At 33.4% G+C, this 26,729-nt stretch overlaps 1 protein-coding gene across 4 annotated transcripts; it reads right to left on the bottom strand.

Moving 5' to 3' along the window:
* Nucleotides 1-11: 11 nt before the first annotated feature.
* LOC138307742 (uncharacterized) lies at nt 12-26,096 on the bottom strand. Of its 4 annotated transcripts, XM_069248597.1 has the most exons (18): nt 25,372-26,096; nt 23,244-23,313; nt 22,821-22,972; nt 13,986-14,116; nt 12,245-12,380; nt 11,277-11,345; nt 9,096-9,211; nt 8,833-8,914; nt 7,944-8,111; nt 7,345-7,431; nt 5,939-6,033; nt 5,196-5,303; nt 4,776-4,836; nt 3,437-3,547; nt 3,028-3,092; nt 2,619-2,690; nt 2,077-2,246; nt 12-1,724 (listed from the first exon to the last, which is right to left on the bottom strand). In XM_069248597.1, the coding sequence occupies exons 2-18, from the start codon at nt 23,305-23,307 to the stop codon at nt 1,531-1,533; spliced, it is 1,881 nt and encodes a 626-aa protein (XP_069104698.1). In that variant the 5' UTR covers nt 23,308-23,313; nt 25,372-26,096; the 3' UTR covers nt 12-1,530. The 4 variants fall into 4 exon arrangements, with proteins under 4 accessions (XP_069104698.1, XP_069104700.1, XP_069104699.1 ...); XM_069248599.1 differs by lacking the exons at nt 22,821-22,972; nt 23,244-23,313; nt 25,372-26,096 and adding an exon at nt 21,887-21,910; XM_069248598.1 differs by lacking the exons at nt 22,821-22,972; nt 23,244-23,313; nt 25,372-26,096 and adding an exon at nt 15,443-15,457.
* Nucleotides 26,097-26,729: the final 633 nt, after the last annotated feature.

Below are 26,729 nucleotides of genomic sequence, written 5' to 3'. Positions count from 1 at the left end.
TTTTGTAAGCTATCAAACCAAGTGATTATGTTTTTGTTCAATTTATAAATACTCAGTGGTAATGTGTGATAGTTTTGTGTATCTGTTTTATATTTATTTGATATTGAAGGATAAATCGTCATATTTGATTATATAAATAGACTAATATGTTTCTTTAACATTTCGTTACTGTGCACCCATTACTGTATTCTGATTAAAATACATATCCTTATTATCACTTTGTAGAGGATCTTACAACATTCCATAAGGGTCATGTCCAGGTGATCTTTGGACATGGCCAATCAAATTGCTGCTGCCAGAACTTGACTTGGGACGAATTAGTTTGAAGAAGCTGACAGACTTATTTCGTGCATGTAGCCATCTCGCCCAAGGAGCACAACAAATCTAAATTTATGTGCATACTGGGACGAAATGACGTTTTTAATTGAGATAGCAAAGTGAAAAAAAATGCATTTGATCTGAAGTACAGGTGGTATTAAGGTGATCAGAACGTAACCCCATATGGGACGGTGTCAGATCCTCTATTGAACGGAGTGGTTATAAAGATCTGTAATTTAATCAGATTGATATAACTGTATCTGCTGATCACAAATGTCTGCCCGTGTGGGTAAGTACGGATTGATTCGTCACGTTTTTCTATGAATGAAACGTCATATTTTTTCGGATTAAACAACATAATTCTACTCATAAGCAAGGTATGACGCAAAGGATGATAAGCAGGCATTGATACCTACATACAAGGTAGATAACTCCGTAATAAGACTAAATACAAGAGTGGATGGAAGTAGAAAAATACAATAGTAAAGTAGTATGTATGATAGTGAAACGTGTATTCATATTTTGACACTTAATATCTTTTTTAAGGTACTGATGACATCTATCAATAAGGTAATAATGAGTTAACATACTCTCAAACACAATGTAAATAGTCTAGCACTCACTAACACATGTACACATCCTCACTAACAACATAATTAGATTCTGAATGTATGTCTCACATTGTCCTGAATAAGTTAAGTCATTGTCTCTCAATTCAATCCCGCAGTGGTCAACGCTCTTATTGTAGTTCCACTATCCAATAACGACATCACACATTCGTTCATTTATTACAAATGGTACAATCTTATAACCATACTCATTCCACTTTTATTATCCACACGATCGCACCAGTAATACAGCAGTTATCCCCCTTACTTTGTCTATGATGCGCTTCATTCGGTTCCATATGACACCAATAACAGCTAATTATATTTTAGTACTAGTGCGAGTAATATACAAAGCCATTCAAGTAAAAATTCTTTGTGTTCTAAAACGACACCTTTTTGCGTAATCTGAACCAACATAAAAAATCGTTTTAAACAACGAAACATAATCCGTTAGTGTACAGTATATGTTGGTAGAATTTACATTTCGTAGTTTTGACGGTCATTTTGGTTATCACATCATTCAAATATTCTTTCTACTGATCTATATTCCCCGTGGGTATTTCTACCGTTTTCTATGTGTGCTATTTTAAGTCTATAACTATTATTAAATCACTATAAATAGGATCAGAATTGTAGATACAATGAGGCCCCAGAAATGAACTGTTGAAGCTGACCCACATGTGGTGCTGTTTGCTGTTCGGATGATCCAATTATTAACAATACGTTCCAACGCCTGCAAAGGAACATTACCGTGCCTAAGAAGTTCAGCGTGGAATTCTCTAATGTCAAACTTTCCGTCTGAAAAAATCAAGCATAAGACCATTGAATATATACTGCCGAAGTACAAGATAGATGACTTAATCTACTATTTTATAGGTAGCAAACGAGAGAGCAAGCTGTCACATGGCAATCATGTTTTGACACTAGGACAATTTCTAATCTGCTGTTATACATCCAAACGTTAAAGCAAGCTGTCACATGACAATCATGTTTTGACACTAGGACAATTTCTAATCTGCTGTTAGACATCCTAACGTTAAAGCAAGCTGTCACATGACAACCATGTTTTGACACTAGGACAATTTATAATCTGCCGTCAGACATCCTAACGTTAATTAGCTTTCCTTTATTTTAGGATTTCAGTAATTACCAAGTCTCCGTTGAGCTCGATGACGAAGCTCCCGTATCTTCATCTCTCCTATCTTGGCACTACATACTTGTCCGGGCCACGTGACTATTCGGTTAACCATGTCCTCCAAAATGTCTAGGCCAAATGTAGAATGGGTCATCAGATATTCTATAGCACGTTCTCTGCTCCAGCTTCACAAAACAGCAAATACATTTATTAGTTATAAATAATATTATTCTATATTTAATACTCTAAAAGTAACTTATTCCAATGCAACGTAATCAATGTGATAAAAAATGACATTTTACATAGAAAACAAAATCAAGCTATTATTAATACCACTGTAACTGTGCAGCTTATCGAAATAAATTACTTTGGTATACCTTTTAGGAATTGCATATGCCTTTCTCAGTGAACATATGATATTGAACTCTAACCGAATTTCTGCTACATTATGTATTTAATGGTTGAGTCATTTTTAATAACGTCCTTTTGTACCAATCAAATCAATATATCTTACGTATATTGACTTTAGAATGTATATCTATGTAAATACCACGCACCTGTAGTAGTGGATACCTGTATCGACGACAAGGAGACACGCCCTGAACAGCTCCGAGCTGTACCGACCCAACCTAAATATATAAAATTTGGAGCCATGACCAAAGGGACATAACTGCGGTTACAAGCTGAGCAAAGTTTTTTTTATCAATTTAGAAACTTTCATTTCTGCTCTTTTTTCCCCATTTTATTCCATATATCATGTATCACGTAAAAATATATTTCCCTTTGACAGATGGGCTCTCACACCATTTTCCATATTTGATTATTTTAATTTGAAACACACACCTACGACACTCTCACATCATTACATATATTCGTTTACATTCTCATACATCTCTATCATTCACATCCATTCAAAATAAATAATGGTATAATTAAATTAAATAATCGATTAACTACTTTACTTACAAGTAGTAGTCATCCCTGTATAACCCCATCGGCTCTCCCAGGGATTCGGCGTACAATGCCCAGCCCTGTAATCACAAACGTATATTACATGTGGTGCATTATTTCATAAGCTAGGTAATCATTCTAGTAGTTTATCACCCGAGGTTACTTAGACGTTACAATTTAATGACTAAATTATACAATATATATATATATATATATATATATTAAATAGGTTGTTCGGGTGACAGTGAAAGTACCGAAAGTGATACAGTGGGTGCAATTTTGATTAACTAAAAAAACCAAGTTAACTCACGAAGATGTTTCATTGATAATGGAAACATTGTAATTTCACCCAAAAGATAGAATTAATGTTGTTTTTAAACATCTGATCTCAGAAATATTTATTAAAGAGACACATTTCTCTTACCTCCGAAAACACGTTGTAATCTGGGAAATCATAAGGAACCTGGAAATACCTATGGCTGCCCTTGTTGTGTTGTCTAAACAGAGGTAACTGTGTCTGTGACTGACTGGATGTCTGTAACGGGAGCACAATCAAATACACTCAAATACACACAAATACACACACATACACTTAAATACACTCAAATACACACAAATACACAAATTCGCACAAATACAACAGAGGTAACTGTGTCTGTGAACGACTGGATGTCTGTAACGGGAGCACTCTCAAATACACTCAAATACAACTTCATACAGTTTCTATAATGTTCGGATACAATGTCATTTCAAACCAGCAGTGCATTGCGTGAAGAAATCCTACAGTGGCATTACTCATTGTGTTTTCATTTGGGGTTTCTTCCAACACAATACTTTAGTGAGCTCATTAAAGAAATTAAGATCAACGCAAACAAAATAAATAAGATCAACACAGACAAAAATAAGATCAACGCAGACAAAAAATAAGATCAACGCAGACAAAAAAAAAAGATCTACTAAATCAAAATAAATAAGATCGACGCAGAAAAAAATAAGATCAACACAGACAAAAAATAAGATCAACGCAGACAAAAAAATAAGATCAACGCAGACAAAAAATAAGATCTACTAAATCAAAATAAATAAGATCAACACAGACAAAAAATAAGATCAACGCAGACAAAAAATAAGATCAACGCAGACAAAAAATAAGATCTACTAAATCAAAATAAATAAGATCAACACAGACAAAAATAAGATCAACACAGACAAAAAATAAGATCAACGCAGACAAAAAATAAGATCAATAAGATCATCGCAGACAAAAAAATAAGATCAAAGCAGACAAAAAATAAGATCTACTAAATCAAAATAAATAAGATCAACACAGACAAAAATAAGATCAACACAGACAAAAAATAAGATCAACGCAGACAAAAATAAGATCAACACAGACAAAAAATAAGATCAACGCAGACAAAAAAAATAAAATCAACGCAATCAAAATAGATAAGATCGACGCAGAAAAAAATAAGATCAACGCAGACAAAAACATAAGATCAACGCAAACAAAATAAATAACCAAAAACTGTGGATAATAAAACCTATAAAATGTTCATGTTATCCAGTGAATTATATATGCATTATTTTCAGCATATATTAATATAAATATAAAATCTACATTTTTTTGTATGTGGAATAAATGGCCGATGTGTTACCATTGTATAGTCAACTTAAATGACATTTATTTCCAACAAAGTTTGTCTAAAATCCCAGAAAAGTTCTATTTTGCTCCGTTTCATTTTAAGTTACCAGAAACTTACTTGTAAATGGTATCCTGGCAATGTTTCGTGAAGGGCTATTGGCATGAAATCCGGGATAGACCTAGATTGATTCAACCATTTTGCAATGTATTTATTAAAGATGGAAGCATGATAGAATACAAAATCACAAGAAAAAATAATATGAAAGGTGCAAGTGTATGCTCAATATAAGTAATGGTACCTGGTACTAATGTCAATTAGAGTTATCCTATCAAAACGTTAATCGGAATGATACAAGAGATAAGAACATCTAGTAGCTATGTATAATTTCATGAAATACAGGTGCATGGCATTAATACCAAATCCAGTAACCTGATGAAATCGGTTATCGAAATTGGTACAAACAGTAACTTAATGTAGTAATTAACATTTCAATGATATGAAATACACGTGAAGTTAAAAATTTCAAATATTACTTACACGTCGGTAGGTCTGAATAAGTTTACGTAAAACACGGCAGGTCGTGCACCATCCCTCGACCCAGCCTCATAGGCAGCATACGGACCGTCCGTGGGGCTAGGCATCACCCTATAGTATATGGACAAATCATTAATACTTAGTAACTATATTAGTCTGCTTTAAAACATGTACAATATTATGTGCATTATGTAGTAATTATTTTTTTGTTTGTTTTCATACTAAATCCGACATTCTGATTTGCAGATACTTTTTCTTCATACCACTATGAAGCAAAAATTCGAGAATGGCCAAAAAACTCGACGTTATCATGACGTAACAATAGATATTGCGTATTGATTAAAAGAATAATTGGAAATCTAATGGAATCGTACGTTTAAACGTATCATATATTATCAAGTAGTCTGAAAAAATAAAATATTGATATAACTATTTTTAACTTCATTAGGGTATGAAATAAATTTTGTTTGCAAACTTTTATCAGAGTCCGCTACACAGATTCACACAGTTTGCAAACAAAAGTTCCTTCATATCCCGATGAAGTTAAAAAATAGTGACATCCATCAATATTTGATTTTTAACAAATATATCTTAGTTAGCATGGCTATGCAACCATTGATCAAGGACACATCTTTAATTTTGTTATCAATAGCAGTTAATTAATAACTCCATCGATACATACGATCAATGAACAATTGATATCCTACAAACACAAAGTAACACAAATATTCTAACATCACTTTTACCTTAATGGAAGTTCTGGGATATCTTTGAATAATCTAGGAAGCATTGGTTCAATTTTATCCTTGATGATGTCTTTATATATATTCAAAACAGCATTCTGAAAAATAAGAAATGAGAAAGAAAATAGTATACATTACTTATTACTGGGGATGGCAATTCGTTTGAAATTACCATTAGAATATTCGGTCACTTTAATATTCGAATATTCGTTTCGGGTGATTTTCAGTACACGATCGGGAGACGTCCACTGACAGGGTTGAAGTTGCTAATGTTTACCATATTAACATGTTGATAAACAGTGGTAAATGGAGGCAAAATCGATCTTACCATTTTGGGTATAAATAAAATAAAAGTTTAATGAAAAAGACTGTGTTAAGTGTTAATTGCCAGTCATCATCGGGAATATTTGAACTGTTTCTAAGTCCCGAAACGTTCACGAGACGACGTGAAATTTCATGTTCGGTTATATCAAAATGTCGCTTTAAACAAATATATCGCTATACTACAATAAGTTAAGATGGCTAATCATATTGGTGAATATGCCACAATTGACAGTTCTGTTTCACAAAGCTGACATTTGACAGCCTTGCCGGCGTGACAACGTTTAAGAGTATTTCCAAATATTAGAAGACATGTGTGATCTGCTTTGTACGATGGCTTTGATCTGTACTGACTATTAAAATACGTTACTTTTGGTCAAATCTCGGGGTCAGTACTTATTAACCTAGCCTTTGTTTTATACATTTACTTTACATATGAAATGTTCAATCACAATCGATCAATATCCAGTCGATTATTGAGAGGTTTACATGAGGGGTCGGCCGTACATTGTATAATAAATAAGCATTTCTCGAATATTCGAATAGCGTTGTTTTATTCGGATACCAACATACCGATCGAATATTCGAATAGCGTTGTTTTATTCGGATACCAACATACCGACCGAATATTCGAATAGCGTTGTTTTATTCGGATACCAACATACCGACCGAATATTCGATTAGCGTTGTTTTATTCGGATACCAACATACCGACCGAATATTCGAATATTCCTACTAACCACTAATTTGAAATGTGCTAAAGTTATCAACAGATTTAGATTCGATCAAAATTGTACATTTATGAAATCCTTATATCTCAATCACATTGATTTTCGTTTTCTACTAACGGCATATCTGTGATTTCCCTTCTAACTTACCTCACTACTAATGGTATATCTGTGATCTCCCTTCTGACTTACCTCACTACTAATGGTATATCTGTGATCTCCCTTCTGACTTACCTCACTACTAATGGTATATCTGTGATCTCCCTTCTGACTTACCTCACTACTAATGGTATATCTGTGATCTCCCTTCTGACTTACCTCACTACTAATGGTATATCTGTGATCTCCCTTCTGACTTACCTCACTACTAATGGTATATCTGTGATCTCCCTTGATTGATGTAGTGAACTCCCTGATTGTACCACGGAACCCAATACGGCGCATCACCTTAAAAAGCACCACATAGAAACAGTCGTGTCTTTATGTCACAAACATAAACCTGTACTACTGTTCTAAACGGAGTGACTCAACTTTTAATGAAGACATGGAATGGAACCTTCGAGTAAATGTTAAACGTAATATTTCTAGAATACTTTGTAAAAGAAGACAACGTTCAACTACAATACCCACTCCATAAATTGGAAGGCTAACCAAGGTCATAAGACGACATTTGTAAACAGTTTTGATACAGGCTTTCGAGCGATGTTTACCATAAGGTCATACTTTAATATTACACATTATTTTATCAAAACATTATAGAAATCTTATATAATAGAATCTAACGACTTATCCCAGTATCGAAGTTTAATTAATAAAGTTATAAGGAGACATCAAAATAGTACTTCAAATCGAACCCATGTGCTCAGCAAGTGTAAGCACTAAGCGTTATTCCCTTTCCCGTTTTCGCCTTGTGATGAAAGAAACAAACATGTATCGGTTTGTCAGCGGGCTATACACACCTCGTTCATTTGATCCTTGATCCTCCTCACCTCCCGGATCCCTATGTCGTTTACCTGTCTCGGCGCTATGTCAGTGGTGAGGTGCCACTTCAGGGCTGCAGCGTAGAACTCTCGTCCATTCTCCCAGGAACCAACGCCTAGCTCAGTACGTAAGCGTGGAAGGTACGTCTAAAAGAATTAATGTAATATACTGTAGTTCATATGTATAATTCGAACGCACGAATTGATGACTATGATCAATACCATTGAATTGATGGTCATCTTTAATACCCTTGAATCGATGACCATGTTCAATATCCCTGATTTAATGACCATGTTCATTACTCTTGAATTGATGACCATGCTAAATACCATTGAATTGATGTCCATGCTCAGTATCATTGAATTGATGTCCATGTTCAGTATCATTGAGTTGATGGCTATGTTCCATACCCCTGAATTGATGACCATCTTCAATAACCCTGAATTGAAGGCCATGTTCATAACCCTGAATTGATGGTCATGTTCAATACCCTTGAATTGATGGCCATGTTCATTATTCCTGAATTGATGGTCATATGCATTACCCCTGAATTGGTGACCGTCTTCAATAACCCTGAATTGATGGCCATTTTCAATACCACTGAATTGATGGTCATGTTCAATACCACTGAATTGATGGCCATGTTCATTAACCTTGAATTGATGGACATGTTCAATACCCCTGAATTAATTGTATTATAGCATTATTGTATAACAGTTTTAATTAAGTGCCACTATAACTGTTAACTTTACAACAAGAGCTGGTCAATTAAAGGAACATTTGTAACATTAAAATATACAAATTAAAGTAAATCAACTTTTTGTCAGTATTCAATTCCAGTAGTTATACCTCTCTTTATATATTTACTTTCATAATAAAGGAGATTAGCTTTTTGTAAGCATCCAATGTTTTCTTGATCCAATTCTTAGCACCGTTTCGATAACCCGTTCTGTTGAGAAAAAAGTATAACATTAAAATAAATTAACAAATGTATATTTAATCCCTGTCATTTTTATAAAAACAGTAATTATGCATGATTAGTCATAAAATATATATACATAATATGTTGCTTTTTTAATTATGCAATCTTGTGTATTTATCAAAACCCTTTAGTGTAAAATAAATCCTACCTTTCATTGATCGTCAAAGTTTCAACGCCATCTAGTGTCTGATTAAAGGGTTGGTAGAGGATGAATTGTTCTGGTCTGCCGGTAAGAATGGCCTTAAACTGTTCTCTTACGTCCGACTGGAATTCAACAGGAAATGACTTAAGTATAAAGAGCTGTTGGTGAATAATGAGTGAAATTTACCAGAAACGATTTTTGGTAACGGTTAACGGCCTGACTTTAACGTACTAACAAATACATGGTCCTGCTAACATCTGACACAGATACAATTCTGATCGGGTAGTCACACGATCGATAAAGTACAATATGTACGTACTGACAAATACATGGTACTGCTTACATCTGATACAGATACAATTCTGATCGGGTAGTCACACGATCGAGAAAGTACAATATGTACGTTATACTAAAACCCTACATCCAAAATGTTTTCTTCCTAAATGCATTTTTATTAAGTAATCAGCAAATACAGATAATATGCAACAGTCATATTTCATTCTCTCATAATTTATGTAATTATTAATCTTTATAAATATAACATTTTGGTATCTCACTCTTTCACTCATTTAATAGCATTGAAATCTATCATTCAACAATCCATTATTCTTTCATTCCATAAGTATTTTTTCTGTCACCACACACATTTTTATTTTACATACAAAACTGACCATATTTCACTAGCCATTTAGATGTAATTTTAAGGCCTCTATTAAAACAATGATTACAGGATTTTTAATAATATTTGTACAGTCTGCTTTAATTTTCAGTTGTTTTTTTTATCTCGCTCACTACAGAATCTGCGTTTTGTGTTTCATTTTCAAATTTCTTTTGATTCCTTGCTTTCCAAATTTGCCATTTGGTTTTGATAATTTCAAAATTACACCATTTATTTATACCATCCGCATACTTGGAGAATCCGAAAATTCTTTCTTTTTCATACATGTATTAATTAATATAATTTTGTTCAACTATATTGTTTTTACAATGGAATCGTTTATTACTTTTTCTATTTTGTTTCAAATTGATTCATTAAAATACAATTGCTAAAGAGGCAGCAATTTATGTAGGATTTTCTACGGCGAGTCCAGAAGACTAATTTTCAAAATTTTGATGAGTCCCAATACAAAGAAATATAGAGGGCTCTCAAAATTTTAGTGAGTCCAACAGGCAAATCATGAGTCCAGGACTCGTCTAGGCGAGTCCTGTAGATCACTGGGAGGTAATATTGTGTTTCTTCTTCGTTCTTACATAGATTACATTGACCATTTGATTTTTGCCTTAATTTTCATGTACATTTTGTAAGTACATATTGTATATATCCAGTCGTTAAAATTCTATGATAACTTCTGCATTGGAAATCCTTCATTTTTCTCTCGATTATTTAATAATTTAAAGAATGTCATATTGCATTCCAATCTAAAATAGATTTTTCATTCCATTTTTTGATTGATTTTATTTCATTACCTTTGTAAAAAACCATCGACTTACAAACTTATCAAAATGCTAAAAATTACCTTATTAAAATGCCTTGAAAACCTCCAAAAACTCAACAAAATAGCAAACTGAGAGTCATCAATTGCCTCTTTTACAACGGAAATAGATGATCCTACACGAGTCACTATGTGATATCAAATTTATTAAACGAGTTCAATAATTTGATATGCCACAAGCGTTAAGGGGAGTGACATATCAAGTTATTTAACGAGTTTGATAAATGTCATATGACATAGCTACCAGTGTAAGATTAAATTTAAGTAAAACTTTAAAAGTTCGTTTTTATATAAAACAATAGAAATCCGGCTCGGATATGACGTTTCCGTCTACTGAGACAATCATGCGACGTAATTACATGTGTATAGATTATGACGTCTAAACTACAGGTGACGTCATGTGTCTTACGATATTTATCACTTGGCTGCATGACATTGCTGGACGGGCCAGCTATGTGATAAAGTTACTTTTCAGAAAAGGTCAGAAACTAAAAAGTTTATAAACAGGTATACGGAATATGTGGATTCACATTTGCTGGCAGGTCACAGTGATACCAACTAACCTACCATTCATTTGAAACAGTTCTTATACAGACGGAATTTATAATGTATTTTTTGACAAAAGGTGTTTTCTCAATAAAACGTCACTACTCAATACACAATACACACTATAACCTTTAATATTATTACATACCATTGAGACTTGGTGATGGGTACGGTTGTTCTGCACGGCTCTTTTCAGTCTATCTATATGCTGATCCATCTGAGGAAAATCCAAACAGAACTTCTACTGATCTACTCCCGTTCATCAAGTTCTAACCTCTACATGATACACATAATATGTACACAGACAATATATCTTCATGCCAATTTGACCTGGGAATATCTGTACCTTAAATCGACCTGAAACTGAGGTTAATTTCACATGAAGAAAACATCAGGTCAATTTCACCTGTAAATAACCTGAAAAAAATTCTTCACTTGAATTCAGGGCGATTTCAGATCGATTTCATCTGACATTGATTTGAAAATTATACATGTGAAATTCAGGTCAATTTCAGGAACTAAACGGCATTTTTGCTCTTTTCAGGTATTTGATCCGAAAAAAAAATCACCCGAAATTGACCTAAATTTACCTGGAAATAATGTACTATAAACAGACAGAGGTAGCTACACCGTAGGAAGCCGATAATCGAAACATCAAAGTAAGTCTTAAATCTTGTTTCCATGCTCATAAGTATATACTTACTTTATTAATAGTAAAGATAAAACATAATACGATATGAAAGCTACACTTTAATATAAGAAGTATCTGTGGTTTTGTTTCTCTTTTCTTTCGTTGTTGTTTTTGCCGTGTATCACTTGTTCACATATGCTTCTCGGACACGGAACAAAAATATGAATATGGATGTTGAACATAAATATATTCATATAAAAATGATATATCATATTCTTCTTTGTGTACTTCAATAAATGTGTAGACTACGCTGGAGTAATTTGATAAAGTAATACAAAACCCCAGCTCTAGACTGAAAAAGGGCATTTGGATATAAGGGTGACACAATTTATGTGAACCATTGTGTATAGTATTTAATTAAAGTTATAACAGTATATAAGAGGACCATTGATCTGAATCGGTGCAGAGTACAGAGCGAAACATACCATTCTTGGAAAGGCTTGGATTCTTTCGTAGAAGTTTTCATAATCGCCCTTAGTAGAGAACGGTGAGTGTTCTACAAGCATGCCCGGTATATCTACAGGTCCGTCGAGGATACTCACGGAATTCATAGGCCCATATCTAAATAACGACAATCAAAATATTATAATACACCGATAATTTGGTAGAATCTTTACATTGTTAAAATCTAAATATAACTAGGAATGCAGTAAGGAAGATAATTTATGTGGGTAGTGATCCCGATAGATTCGTATGATATATGTTCATCTTGGATTTTACTGAAATGTAAGAAAATATCAATTTGCAGTATAACCTCTCTAGATGCCATTAGACTCAGCATATATAGCCGACATCGACAGCTTTCCGGATTAAAGAATCTTTAAAATACAATTCAGTCGAAAATGATAGTGATCCGGATTTGGCAGCTCTGTACATGTTTATGGTTTAGAGCTGTTAGAATGTATTTGAGTCTCGACCCTGTTCGACTAGGGCTATAAACTTTGATAGTGCTACTTTACCATTGTCTATCGTTAAGCATGGTGATGGTATGCAATGTTATTATTCTTCTAGGGAAATTTTGCAAGCATGTGCAATGTTCACAGTCGATAAGCTATGTGATTAGATAGGCTACTTCACGAAAGGTTTGTAATTAACGTAGCATGACAATAAGATACTAACGTCACAATTGGTAACAAATAAAATGGGGCCCTTAAAGGGGCATTCTGTAAACAAAATACATATACGTACATGTTTATAAACGCTTGACAATAAGCTTCATTACAACGTGACAAATGACAAGTTGTTATACAATATAATGGTAAACATGTTTCCGGATTACGTAGAGCCTCCACTGGTATCCGGACAGGAATGTGTAAAGTGTGTAATTATGCAATATACTACATGTGGTATAACATTTCCCGGAATATGTAGAACCTCCACTGGTATCCAGACAGGAATGTGTAAAGTGTTTGAGTATACAATATAATAGTATAATGTGTTCCAGGAATACGCACTGCCTCCACTGGTATCCAGACAGGAATGTGTAAAGTGTGTGAGTGTACAATATAATAGTATAATGTGTTCCAGGAATACGTACTGCCTCCACTGGTATCCAGACAGGAATGTGTAAAGTGTTTGAGTATACAATATAATAGTATAATGTGTTCCAGGAATACGCACTGCCTCCACTGGTATCCAGACAGGAATGTTTAAAGTGTGTGAGTGTACAATATAATAGTATAATGTGTTCCAGGAATACGTACTGCCTCCACTGGTATCCGGACAGGAATGTGTAAAGTGTTTGAGTATACAAGATAATAGTATAATGTGTTCCAGGAATACGTACTGCCTCCACTGGTATCCGGACAGGAATGTTTAAAGTGTGTGAGTGTACAATATAATAGTATAATGTGTTCCAGGAATACGTACTGCCTCCACTGGTATCCGGACAGGAATGTTTAAAGTGTGTGAATATACAATATAATAGTATTAATACGTACAGCCTCCACTGGTATCTGGACAGGAATGTGTAAAGTATTTGAGTATACAAGATAATAGTATAATGTGTTCCAGGAATACGTACTGCCTCCACTGGTATCCGGACAGGAATGTTTAAAGTGTGTGAATATACAATATAATAGTATTAATACATACAGCCTCCACTGGTATCCGGACAGGAATGTGTAAAGTCTGTGTGAGTATACAATATATTATTATAATACGTACAGCCTCCACTGGTATCCGGACAGGAATGTGTGAAGTGTGTGCTTCAGTATGTCGTAATCAACCTGAGTGTCGTTTGGCATTTGTTCGTATGGTAAACGACGCAGCCGTGTAACAAAGGAATCCGCTATGGCCTGTAAGTAATGGAATGTGACTACATTGGGGTACTCACATCTCAATTAGACGTTCCAACCATCAATACTTCTTTATTATGTTCATGTTAAAAGCTTTAATAAAGAAATAGTATAAAGAATTCATTTTCTATATCGATTATATCAACTGATACCTACGTTTATATACTCATCAACTGATAACTAAGTTTATATACTCAACAACTAATAACTAAGTGTACGTACTCATCATTTAAGAACTAAGTTTATATACTCATCAAGTAATAATTTGTCAAACTCCGTAATGTCATAGTGATGTATTATAAATACTGACAGTATACTGGTATACTAACCTTCATTCTGTCAAACTCCGTAATGTCATAGTGATGTATTATTAATACTGACAGTAAACTGGTGTACTAACCTTCATTCTGTCAAACTCCGTAATGTCATAGTAATGTATTATAAATACTGACAGTATACTAGTGTACTAACCTTCATTCTGTCAAACTCCGTAATGTCATAGTGATGTATTATAAATACTGACAGTAAACTGGTGTACTAACCTTCAATCTCTCAAACTCCGTAATGTCATAGTGATGTATTATAAATACTGACAGTAAACTGGTGTACTAACCTTCAATCTCTCAAACTCCGTAATGTCATAGTGATGTATTATAAATACTGACAGTATACTGGTGTACTAACCTTCAATCTGTCAAACTCCGTAATGTCATAGTGATGTATTATAAATACTGACAGTATACTGGTGTACTAACCTTCATTCTGTCAAACTCCGTAATGTCATAGTGATGTATTATAAATACTGACAGTAAACTGGTGTACTTACCTTCATTCTGTCAAACTCCGTGATGTCATAGTAATGTATTATAAATACTGATAGTATACTGGTGTACTAAACTTCATTCTGTCAAACTCCGTAATGTCATAGTGATGTATTATTAATACTGACAGTAAACTGGTGTACTAACCTTTAATCTGTCAAACTCCGTAATGTCATAGTGATGTATTATAGATACTGACAGTTCACTGGTGTACTAAACTTCATTCTGTCAAACTCCGTAATGTCATAGTGATGTATTATTAATACTGACAGTAAACTGGTGTACTTACCTTTAATCTGTCAAACTCCGTAATGTCATAGTGATGTATTATAAATACTGACAGTTACACTGGTGTACTAACCTTCATTCTGTCAAACTCCGTAATGTCATAGTGATGTATTATAAAAATACTGACAGTAAACTGGTGTACTAACCTTCAATCTATCAAACTCCGTAATGTCATAGTGATGTATTATAAATACTGACAGTAAACTGGTGTACTAACCTTCATTCTATCAAACTCCGTAATGTCATAGTGATGTATTATAAATACTGACAGTATACTGGTGTACTAACCTTCAATCTATCAAACTCCGTAATGTCATAGTGATGTATTATAAATACTGACAGTATATACTGGTGTACTAACCTTCATTCTATCAAACTCCGTAATGTCATAGTGATGTATTATAAATACTGACAGTATACTGGTGTACTAACCTTCATTCTGTCAAACTCCGTAATGTCATAGTAATGTATTATAAATACTGATAGTATATACTGGTGTACTAACCTTCATTCTGTCAAACTCCGTAATGTCATAGTGATGTATTATAAATACTGACAGTATAACTGGTGTACTAACCTCAATCTGTCAAACTCCGTAATGTCATAGTATGTATTCTAAATACTGAAGTATACTGTGTACTAACCTCATCTTCAAACTCCGTAATGTCATTTATTGAAGTATACTGGTGTACTAACCTTCATTCTTCAAACTCCGTAATGTCATAGTGATGTATTTAAATACTGACAGTAACTGGTGTACTAACCTCAATCTACAAACTCCGTAATGTCATAGTGATGTATTTATAAATACTGATAGTATACTGGTGTACTAACCTTCATCTATCAAACTCCGTAATGTCATAGTGATGTATTATAAATACTGACAGTATACTGGTGTACTAACCTTCAATCTGTCAAACTCCGTAATGTCATAGTGATGTATTATAAATACTGACAGTATACTGGTGTACTAACCTTCAATCTGTCAAACTCCGTAATGTCATAGTGATGTATTATAAATACTGACAGTATACATGTGTACTAACCTTCAATCTATCAAACTCCGTAATGTCATAGTGATGTATTATAAATACTGACAGTATACTGGTGTACTAACCTTCAATCTGTCAAACTCCGTAATGTCATAGTGATGTATTATAAATACTGACAGTATACTGGTGTACTAACCTTCAATCTGTCAAACTCCGTAATGTCATAGTGATGTATTATAAATACTGACAGTAAACTGGTGTACTAACCTTCATTCTGTCAAACTCCGTAATGTCATAGTGATGTATTATAAATACTGACAGTATACTGGTGTACTAACCTTCAATCTGTCAAACTCCGTAATGTCATAGTGATGTATTATAAATACTGACAGTATACTGGTGTACTAACCTTCATTCTATCAAACTCCGTAATGTCATAGTGATGTATTATAAATACTGACAGTATACTGGTGTACTAACCTTCATTCTGTCAAACTCCGTAATGTCATAGTGATGTATTATAAATACTGACAGTAAACTGGTGTACTAACCTTCATTCTGTCAAACTCCGTAATGTCATAGTGATGTATTATAAATACTGACAGTAAACTGGTGTACTAACCTTCATTCTGTCAAACTCCGTAATGTCATAGTGATGTATTATAAATACTGACAGTATACTGGTGTACTAACCTTCATTCTATCAAACTCCGTAATGTCATAGTGATGTATTATAAATACTGACAGTATACTGGTGTACTAACCTTCAATCTATCAAACTCCGTAATGTCATAGTGATGTATTATAAATACTGACAGTATACTGGTGTACTAACCTTCATTCTACAAACTCCGTAATGTCATAGTGATGTATTATAAATACTGACAGTATACTGGTGTACTAACCTTCATTCTGTCAAACTCCGTAATGTCATAGTGATGTATTATAAATACTGACAGTATACTGTGTACTAACCTTCATTCTGTCAAACTCCGTAATGTCATAGTGATGTATTATAAATACTGACAGTATACTGGTGTACTAACCTTCAATCTGTCAAACTCCGTAATGTCATAGTGATGTATTATAAATACTGACAGTATACTGGTGTACTAACCTTCATTCTGTCAAACTCCGTAATGTCATAGTGATGTATTATAAATACTGACAGTATACTGGTGTACTAACCTTCATTCTGTCAAACTCCGTAATGTCATAGTGATGTATTATAAATACTGACAGTATACTGGTGTACTAACCTTCAATCTGTCAAACTCCGTAATGTCATAGTGATGTATTATAAATACTGATAGTATACTGGTGTACTAACCTTCATTCTGTCAAACTCCGTAATGTCATAGTAATGTATTATAAATACTGACAGTATACTGGTGTACTAACCTTCATTCTGTCAAACTCCGTAATGTATAACATGTCATAGTATTATATAAATATGAGTGTTAACTTATCTTCAAACTCGTAACTGTGTAAATTCATTCTTCTGATTATAAATACTGAAGTAACTGGTGTACTAACCTTCAATCTGTCAAACTCCGTAATGTCATAGTATGTGATGTATTATAAATACTGACAGTAACTGGTGTACTAACCTTCATTCTGTCAAACTCCGTAATGTCATAGTGATGTATTATAAATACTGACAGTATACTGGTGTACTAACCTTCATTCTGTCAAACTCCGTAATGTCATAGTGATGTATTATAAATACTGATAGTATACTGGTGTACTAACCTTCAATCTGTCAAACTCCGTAATGTCATAGTAATGTATTCTAAATACTGATAGTATACTGGTGTACTAACCTTCAATCTGTCAAACTCCGTAATGTCATAGTGATGTATTATAAATACTGACAGTATATACTGGTGTACTAACCTTCAATCTGTCAAACTCCGTAATGTCATAGTGATGTATTATAAATACTGACAGTATACTGGTGTACTAACCTTCAATCTGTCAAACTCCGTAATGTCATAGTGATGTATTATAAATACTGACAGTATACTGGTGTACTAACCTTCATTCTGTCAAACTCCGTAATGTCATAGTGATGTATTATAAATACTGACAGTATACTGGTGTACTAACCTTCATTCTATCAAACTCCGTAATGTCATAGTGATGTATTATAAATACTGACAGTAAACTTGTGTACTAACCTTCATTCTATCAAACTCCGTAATGTCATAGTGATGTATTATAAATACTGACAGTATACTGGTGTACTAACCTTCATTCTGTCAAACTCCGTAATGTCATAGTAATGTATTATAAATACTGACAGTATACTGGTGTACTAACCTTCATTCTGTCAAACTCCGTAATGTCATAGTGATGTATTATAAATACTGATAGTATACTGGTGTACTAACCTTCATTCTGTCAAACTCCGTAATGTCATAATGATGTATTATAAATACTGACAGTATATACTGGTGTACTAACCTTCATTCTGTCAAACTCCGTAATGTCATAGTGATGTATTATAAATACTGACAGTATACTGGTGTACTAACCTTCATTCTGTCAAACTCCGTAATGTCATAGTGATGTATTATAAATACTGACAGTATACTGGTGTACTAACCTTCATTCTGTCAAACTCCGTAATGTCATAGTGATGTATTATAAATACTGACAGTATACTAGTGTACTAACCTTCATTCTGTCAAACTCCGTAATGTCATAGTAATGTATTATAAATACTGACAGTATACTGGTGTACTAACCTTCATTCTGTCAAACTCCGTAATGTCATAGTGATGTATTATAAATACTGACAGTATACTGGTGTACTAACCTTCATTCTGTCAAACTCCGTAATGTCATAGTGATGTATTATAAATACTGACAGTAAACTGGTGTACTAACCTTCATTCTGTCAAACTCCGTAATGTCATAGTGATGTATTATAAATACTGACAGTATACTGGTGTACTAACCTTCATTCTGTCAAACTCCGTAATGTCATAGTAATGTATTATAAATACTGACAGTAAACTGGTGTACTAACCTTCAATCTGTCAAACTCCGTAATGTCATAGTGATGTATTATAAATACTGACAGTAAACTGGTGTACTAACCTTCATTCTGTCAAACTCCGTAATGTCATAGTGATGTATTATAAATACTGACAGTAAACTGGTGTACTAACCTTCATTCTATCAAACTCCGTAATGTCATAGTGATGTATTATAAATACTGACAGTATACTGGTGTACTAACCTTCATTCTGTCAAACTCCGTAATGTCATAGTGATGTATTCTAAATACTGACAGTATACTGGTGTACTAACCTTCAATCTGTCAAACTCCGTAATGTCATAGTGATGTATTATAAATACTGATAGTATACTGGTGTACTAACCTTCCTTCAATCTGTCAAACTCCGTAATGTCATAGTGATGTATTATAAATACTGATAGTATAATGGTGTACTAACCTTCAATCTGTCAAACTCCGTAATGTCATGGTGATGTATTCTAAATACTAATAGTATACTGATGTACTTACCTTCAATCTGTCAAACTCCGTAATGTCATAGTGATGTATTCTAAATACTGATAGTATACTGGTGTACTAACCTTCAATCTGTCAAACTCCGTAATGTCATAGTAATGTATTATAAATACTGACAGTATACATGTGTACTAACCTTCATTCTATCAAACTCCGTAATGTCATAGTGATGTATTATAAATACTGACAGTAAACTGGTGTACTAACCTTCAATCTGTCAAACTCCGTAATGTCATAGTGATGTATTATAAATACTGACAGTAAACTGGTGTACTAACCTTCATTCTGTCAAACTCCGTAATGTCATAGTGATGTATTATAAATACTGACAGTATACTGGTGTACTAACCTTCAATCTATCAAACTCCGTAATGTCATAGTGATGTATTATAAATACTGACAGTAAACTGGTGTACTAACCTTCAATCTATCAAACTCCGTAATGTCATAGTAATGTATTATAAATACTGACAGTAAACTGGTGTACTTACCTTCATTCTGTCAACCTCCGTAATGTCATAGTGATGTATTATAAATACTGACAGTATACTGGTGTACTAACCTTCAATCTATCAAACTCCGTAATGTCATAGTAATGTATTATAAATACTGACAGTAAACTGGTGTACTAACCTTCAATCTATCAAACTCCGTAATGTCATAGTAATGTATTATTAATACTGACAGTAAACTGGTGTACTTACCTTCATTCTGTCAACCTCCGTAATGTCATAGTGATGTATGCTAAATACTGATAGTATACTGGTGTACTAACCTTCAATCTGTCAAACTCCGTAATGTCATAGTAATGTATTATAAATACTGACAGTATACTGGTGTACTAACCTTCAATCTGTCAAACTCCGTAATGTCATAGTGATGTATTATAAATACTGACAGTATACTGGTGTACTAACCTTCATTCTGTCAAACTCCGTAATGTCATAGTGATGTATTATAAATACTGACAGTATACTGGTGTACTAACCTTCAATCTGTCAAACTCCGTAATGTCATAGTGATGTATTATAAATACTGATAGTATACTGGTGTACTAACCTTCATTCTGTCAAACTCCGTAATGTCATAGTGATGTATTATAAATACTGACAGTATACCAGTGTACTAACCTTCAATCTGTCAAACTCCGTAATGTCATAGTGATGTATTCTAAATACTGACAGTATACTGGTGTACTAACCTTCAATCTATCAAACTCCGTAATGTCATAGTAATGTATTATAAATACTGACAGTAAACTGGTGTACTAACCTTCATTCTGTCAAACTCCGTAATGTCATAGTGATGTATTCTAAATACTGATAGTATACTGGTGTACTATAACCTTCAATCTATCAAACTCCGTAATGTCATAGTAATGTATTATAAATACTGACAGTAAACTGGTGTACTAACCTTCATTCTGTCAAACTCCGTAATGTCATAGTGATGTATTCTAAATACTGATAGTATACTGGTGTACTAACCTTCAATCTATCAAACTCCGTAATGTCATAGTAATGTATTATAAATACTGACAGTATACTGGTGTACTAACCTTCATTCTGTCAAACTCCGTAATGTCATAGTGATGTATTCTAAATACTGACAGTATACTGGTGTACTAACCTTCAATCTATCAAACTCCGTAATGTCATAGTAATGTATTATAAATACTGACAGTATACTGGTGTACTAACCTTCATTCTGTCAAACTCCGTAATGTCATAGTGATGTATTATAAATACTGACAGTATCCTGGTGTACTAACCTTCATTCTGTCAAACTCCGTGATGTCATAGTGATGTATTATAAATACTGATAGTATATACTGGTGTACTTACCTTCAATCTATCAAACTCCGTAATGTCATAGTGATGTATGCTAAATACTGATAGTATCCTGGTGTACTAACCTTCATTCTATCAAACTCCGTAATGTCATAGTGATGTATTATAAATACTGACAGTAAACTGGTGTACTTACCTTCATTCTATCAAACTCCGTAATGTCATAGTAATGTATTATAAATACTGACAGTATACTGGTGTACTAACCTTCATTCTGTCAAACTCCGTAATGTCATAGTGATGTATTATAAATACTGACAGTAAACTGGTGTACTTACCTTCATTCTATCAAACTCCGTGATGTCATAGTAATGTATTATAAATACTGATAGTATATACTGGTGTACTAACCTTCATTCTGTCAAACTCCGTGATGTCATAGTAATGTATTATAAATACTGATAGTATATACTGGTGTACTTACCTTCATTCTGTCAAACTCCGTAATGTCACATTGATGTATTATAAATACTGACAGTATACTGGTGTACTAACCTTCATTCTGTCAAACTCCGTGATGTCATAGTAATGTATTATAAATACTGATAGTATATACTGGTGTACTAACCTTCATTCTGTCAAACTCCGTAATGTCATAGTGATGTATTATAAATACTGACAGTATATACTGGTGTACTAACCTTCAATCTACAAACTCCGTAATGTCATAGTGATGTATGCTAAATACTGATAGTATAGTGGTGTACTAACCTTCAATCTGTCAAACTCTGTAATGTCATAGTGATGTATTCTAAATACTGACAGTATATACTGGTGTACTAACCTTCATTCTGTCAAACTCCGTAATGTCATAGTGATGTATTATAAATACTGATAGTATATACTGGTGTACTAACCTTCATTCTGTCAAACTCCGTAATGTCATAGTGATGTATTCTAAATACTGATAGTATCCTGGTGTACTAACCTTCAATCTGTCAAACTCCGTAATGTCATAGTGATGTATTATATATACTGACAGTATCCTGGTGTACTAACCTTCAATCTGTCAAACTCCGTAATGTCATAGTGATGTATTATATATACTGACAGTAAACTGGTGTACTAACCTTCAATCTATCAAACTCCGTAATGTCATAGTGATGTATTATAAATACTGACAGTATACATGTGTACTAACCTTCAATCTGTCAAACTCTGTAATGTCATAGTGATGTATTATAAATACTGACAGTATACTGGTGTACTAACCTTCAATCTATCAAACTCCGTGACGTCATACGACTCGAGTCTGTCGTTATAATCGTTGACACCCTTCGTTGTAGCATACTCTGGATGTAAAGACAACTTCCATCTCCCGAAATCATTTTGAATACTTTTGAATTCCTTAACTACATGGTTATCTACAAAACAACACGAGTGGTCAGCTTTTCAATATAAAAATGCATTTAGTGTCTTACACAATGGGGTTTTAAAGTTTTTGAATTTTGAATTTGGGTCAACCTAATCAAAATATCAATTAACAAGAAAAAAATATATTATACAGGTTCAACATAAGAAAAATGTGAAATAGAGACTTTCAGATTTTTTTTTTTTAATTTCAAGAGTTTAAGTATTTACAATTACCAAAACTAAGCAGAATTTATTTTAAAGTATAAGACATTTCCCTCTTACCTTCGAATGATGATACTACCACTACCACTGCCAGGAGATACGATACAACCTTCATCGGGGTCATGTTTATCTGTCAATGTAACATGGATCTTTTAATGCAGACAATCTAACATTGATATAAAATTTCTGCTGTGAATTGAATTCATTTTACCATCAATTACTTCAATAAGAATGAATAGTTATCGATGATATTATTTATCTCGATATTATCATAGACCTTTCGAGGGTTGAATATTGAACTGTTCCCTTATTGGCAGTAATACAATTTCATATTAGTTTTGTTTGTAGGATACCCATTACCAGTTGTATTACAACTTAAATTATATTTCTAACAAATAATCGAAGAGGTTTCGGTTTCGTATTTTCTTAACTATAATTTTAGCAAAACTTTCAATATACATGATCTCAATCGCTAAAACATCCTTCTTTCCGTTTGATGAGCATAATTTCTCAATTTGTACGTTTGATGTTTGTTTATGTGAGATATGTGAACTAATCTATTGTTGATGAAGTCTTCTCGTGTTCCTCATCATCTAGTTTGGAATGCTTTGTAAACTTATAGTTTTTATACTTAAAGGCTTTCATCAATTTCCGGATTTTTTTGTTCATATTATCCCTCGTGTTTATCCCCAATCTGTACTACGAATATGATCAGGAAGAATGCTGGGGACATTTTTGCTGACCGTGCACTAGGTACTGTAGCGATGTGTGTAAATGTCATTACCATTCACAAGTGCGTATAATCCTGACGTATACCGTATTTTAACACATACCAATTAAATGAAAGTACATAAGAGGATGTAAAGTGAAAACGAACCTCTCATTAACTAAACTCAACAAACATGTCTGTAGGAAAGTTCATTATTCAGGAACCTCTGCCATATTTGTTTCTTGGCAAGAAAAAGACAAGTGTATGTTGAATATGTTGGCATATATCTTATCTTTATATTATACAGATTTTGTCCACATATTTTCTGACGGAATATATCAAAATAAGACTGAAGATTTTATAGCAAGTACCTATTTCGTTAAACATATATGAATTTAAAACGTAGTTATCTAACAATATAATGTAATTATGTTAGTCTAGAGAAATGTTGGTATACCTAAAGCTTGCAGAGAGATGTGAATTTAACAATTCAAATTCTGATTTATGAACACAGACTACACACAAGTGAATCGTAATCCCGTTCATGCATGTCCAGATGAGAGAGATAATAGAGGAGAAATTGTAACACTTCCAAGTATGCTTTAAAGCCAGGCTAGTTTCTTCCGTAGCAGCATATGTACATTATCAAACCTTTTTCTCTTAATGTATTGTGTATTCTGTGAAGAAGGGAACTATGGGGCCTCAAGGTCACATGGTAAGGCCACCTGGTTCCTGATTACGCCGTCAGGTCACGGTGTTCATCACCCAACACAATCAGACGCATGTAGACAAACACAGGTCCGTGACCCCGACATCACAGGTCCGTGAACCCGGCACTGCTAATCGGTATTTCAACGATACACAAGGGGATATGTGTAATGTAATACTATCACAAATACATTTCAAATCAGAAATGGTAGGTACAATGATACTAGTCTATGTCTTTTTAATCTTTTAATTAGCAAATAAAAACGTTCTACAAAAATTAATCCAACGTTATATATAATTTTTTTTAATTCTGATATCTGATCATTGACATGTGTTGCATTTGCCGTTTTTCAATGCTACAGATGTAATAGCTAATAAATAATCATTATTTCAATAGTACAATTATAATTTGCATGCGTAGTGATAGGATAGTTCCCAGCCTAATTGTAATTGTATTATCTACATCTACAGCTATGTAATTGTTCCTAACATAAAGGGATGACGAAATGCTACAGGAAGCGTAATTAAAATAGAAATAGCAAATAAGTATGTGTGGTTTATGCTACACGGACATTGTATATATTATAATGAAGAAAAGGAGATGTTTTACAATTATCCTTTAACATGTTTCATGGTTAATGCTTAAAATATTACACGTTATCAAATTAACCATTTCTCTTTTGCAACAGATGCAAAATATATATGTAATTGCAATAACATTAATAAAAATAATTACAATATTATTTTCTTGGTGAATTATAAAGTACTTACCGCCTTTTAATCGTCGTAATGCCACAATGACGTGCGTGAACTGTCTGCTCCAGACAACTGCCTCAAGTCTCTCCTCCCTATAGTGGTCACGTGACTGTAGGGAGGTTCAGATGAAAGATTTCGACTCCGAGATAATAACAGGAAGTACAAGGAGGGTATGACAAAAAACAAAAACGTGAAGGAATCTTAGTGATAGGATAAAGATAATCGATTTAGCATTATAAAGGCTACAGTTATAGACATCCTTCATCATTCCCGTTGATTAAAGTGCCGAGCATTCTACATATAGCACTCATTCTGTTCGGGTCATGGGTCGCAGCTTACATTCTGTCTGTGATTTTCCCCTGGTACTCTGACTTCCCTGTATAGTAACCTAGAACGTCATCTCCTAAACAAGGACTGGTGGCCTAAGGCATAAAAATCTGTTGTTATCCTGTCATATATCATCAATGATTTAATCATCTATAGGCAATCTGGGTTAACAAATATTTATGTAATGGGGAAATTTGCAATAACATGAATATGATGATGCGGAAACAAGTATTAGTGAATTTATACATAGGACTCCTCCCTATGTACTAACACTAGTTGACGTTACATGATTGTATAATCCTTTACTTCATATCAATAAAGATTCAGTTGTGGATGAGTCTACTGAGATAGTCCTACATTATGGAGCCATCTTAGCAAAGTACACGTGTTCTAATTTTATTTATATCAGTCTAGCTATATTTAATTAAAAGAGAACTGCTATTTTAGCAATAGGATTAAATTGTAATTTACTACACTGACTTAAATGAGTGATAGTAGAAGTTAATGCGCTCTATCAAACAAAATGGATTTTAATAAGGAAAACCCCACCAAATGTCACAAATCGCATAATGATGGTCATCTGATGAATATTCTACTTTTTCACCTATTATATCATTTCTAAGTTAGAGATTCTCCACCACCAACATAACATAAATAATATTCGTCATTTGTACAATAATTGGTGTTTAATCGTAATTATTTTTTATATTTTTAATTTTAAGTAAAATTAGAAGCTCAAACGTTTTAATAGTGGTAGTGGTGTAGTAATTTTTGTAACCGAAGAAAAATACTAAATCGTCTGCTCCTGTTTTTGATAGAGAAAAAATACCATTTGTCAGCGGTGGAGCTTCTTTAAATGTAAAATGCATATATAATCAAAAACCACATATTTAGCAATTTATTTTTTTATTTAAAAAACGGTCCCCTTTAGGTCGCAATGGGCCAATTTGGTTACAATCCTTACAATTCTCTATGGCTAGTAGCAATATAAAGGATTTTCCATCGTTTACCAATATTCTGCCACGCCCTCCTGTCCACGTCAGAGC

Source organism: Argopecten irradians, chromosome 14 (genome assembly GCF_041381155.1).
Source record: "Argopecten irradians isolate NY chromosome 14, Ai_NY, whole genome shotgun sequence".
NCBI lineage: Eukaryota > Metazoa > Mollusca > Bivalvia > Pectinida > Pectinidae > Argopecten > Argopecten irradians.
This window is presented reverse-complemented; position numbering and strand designations above follow the sequence as displayed.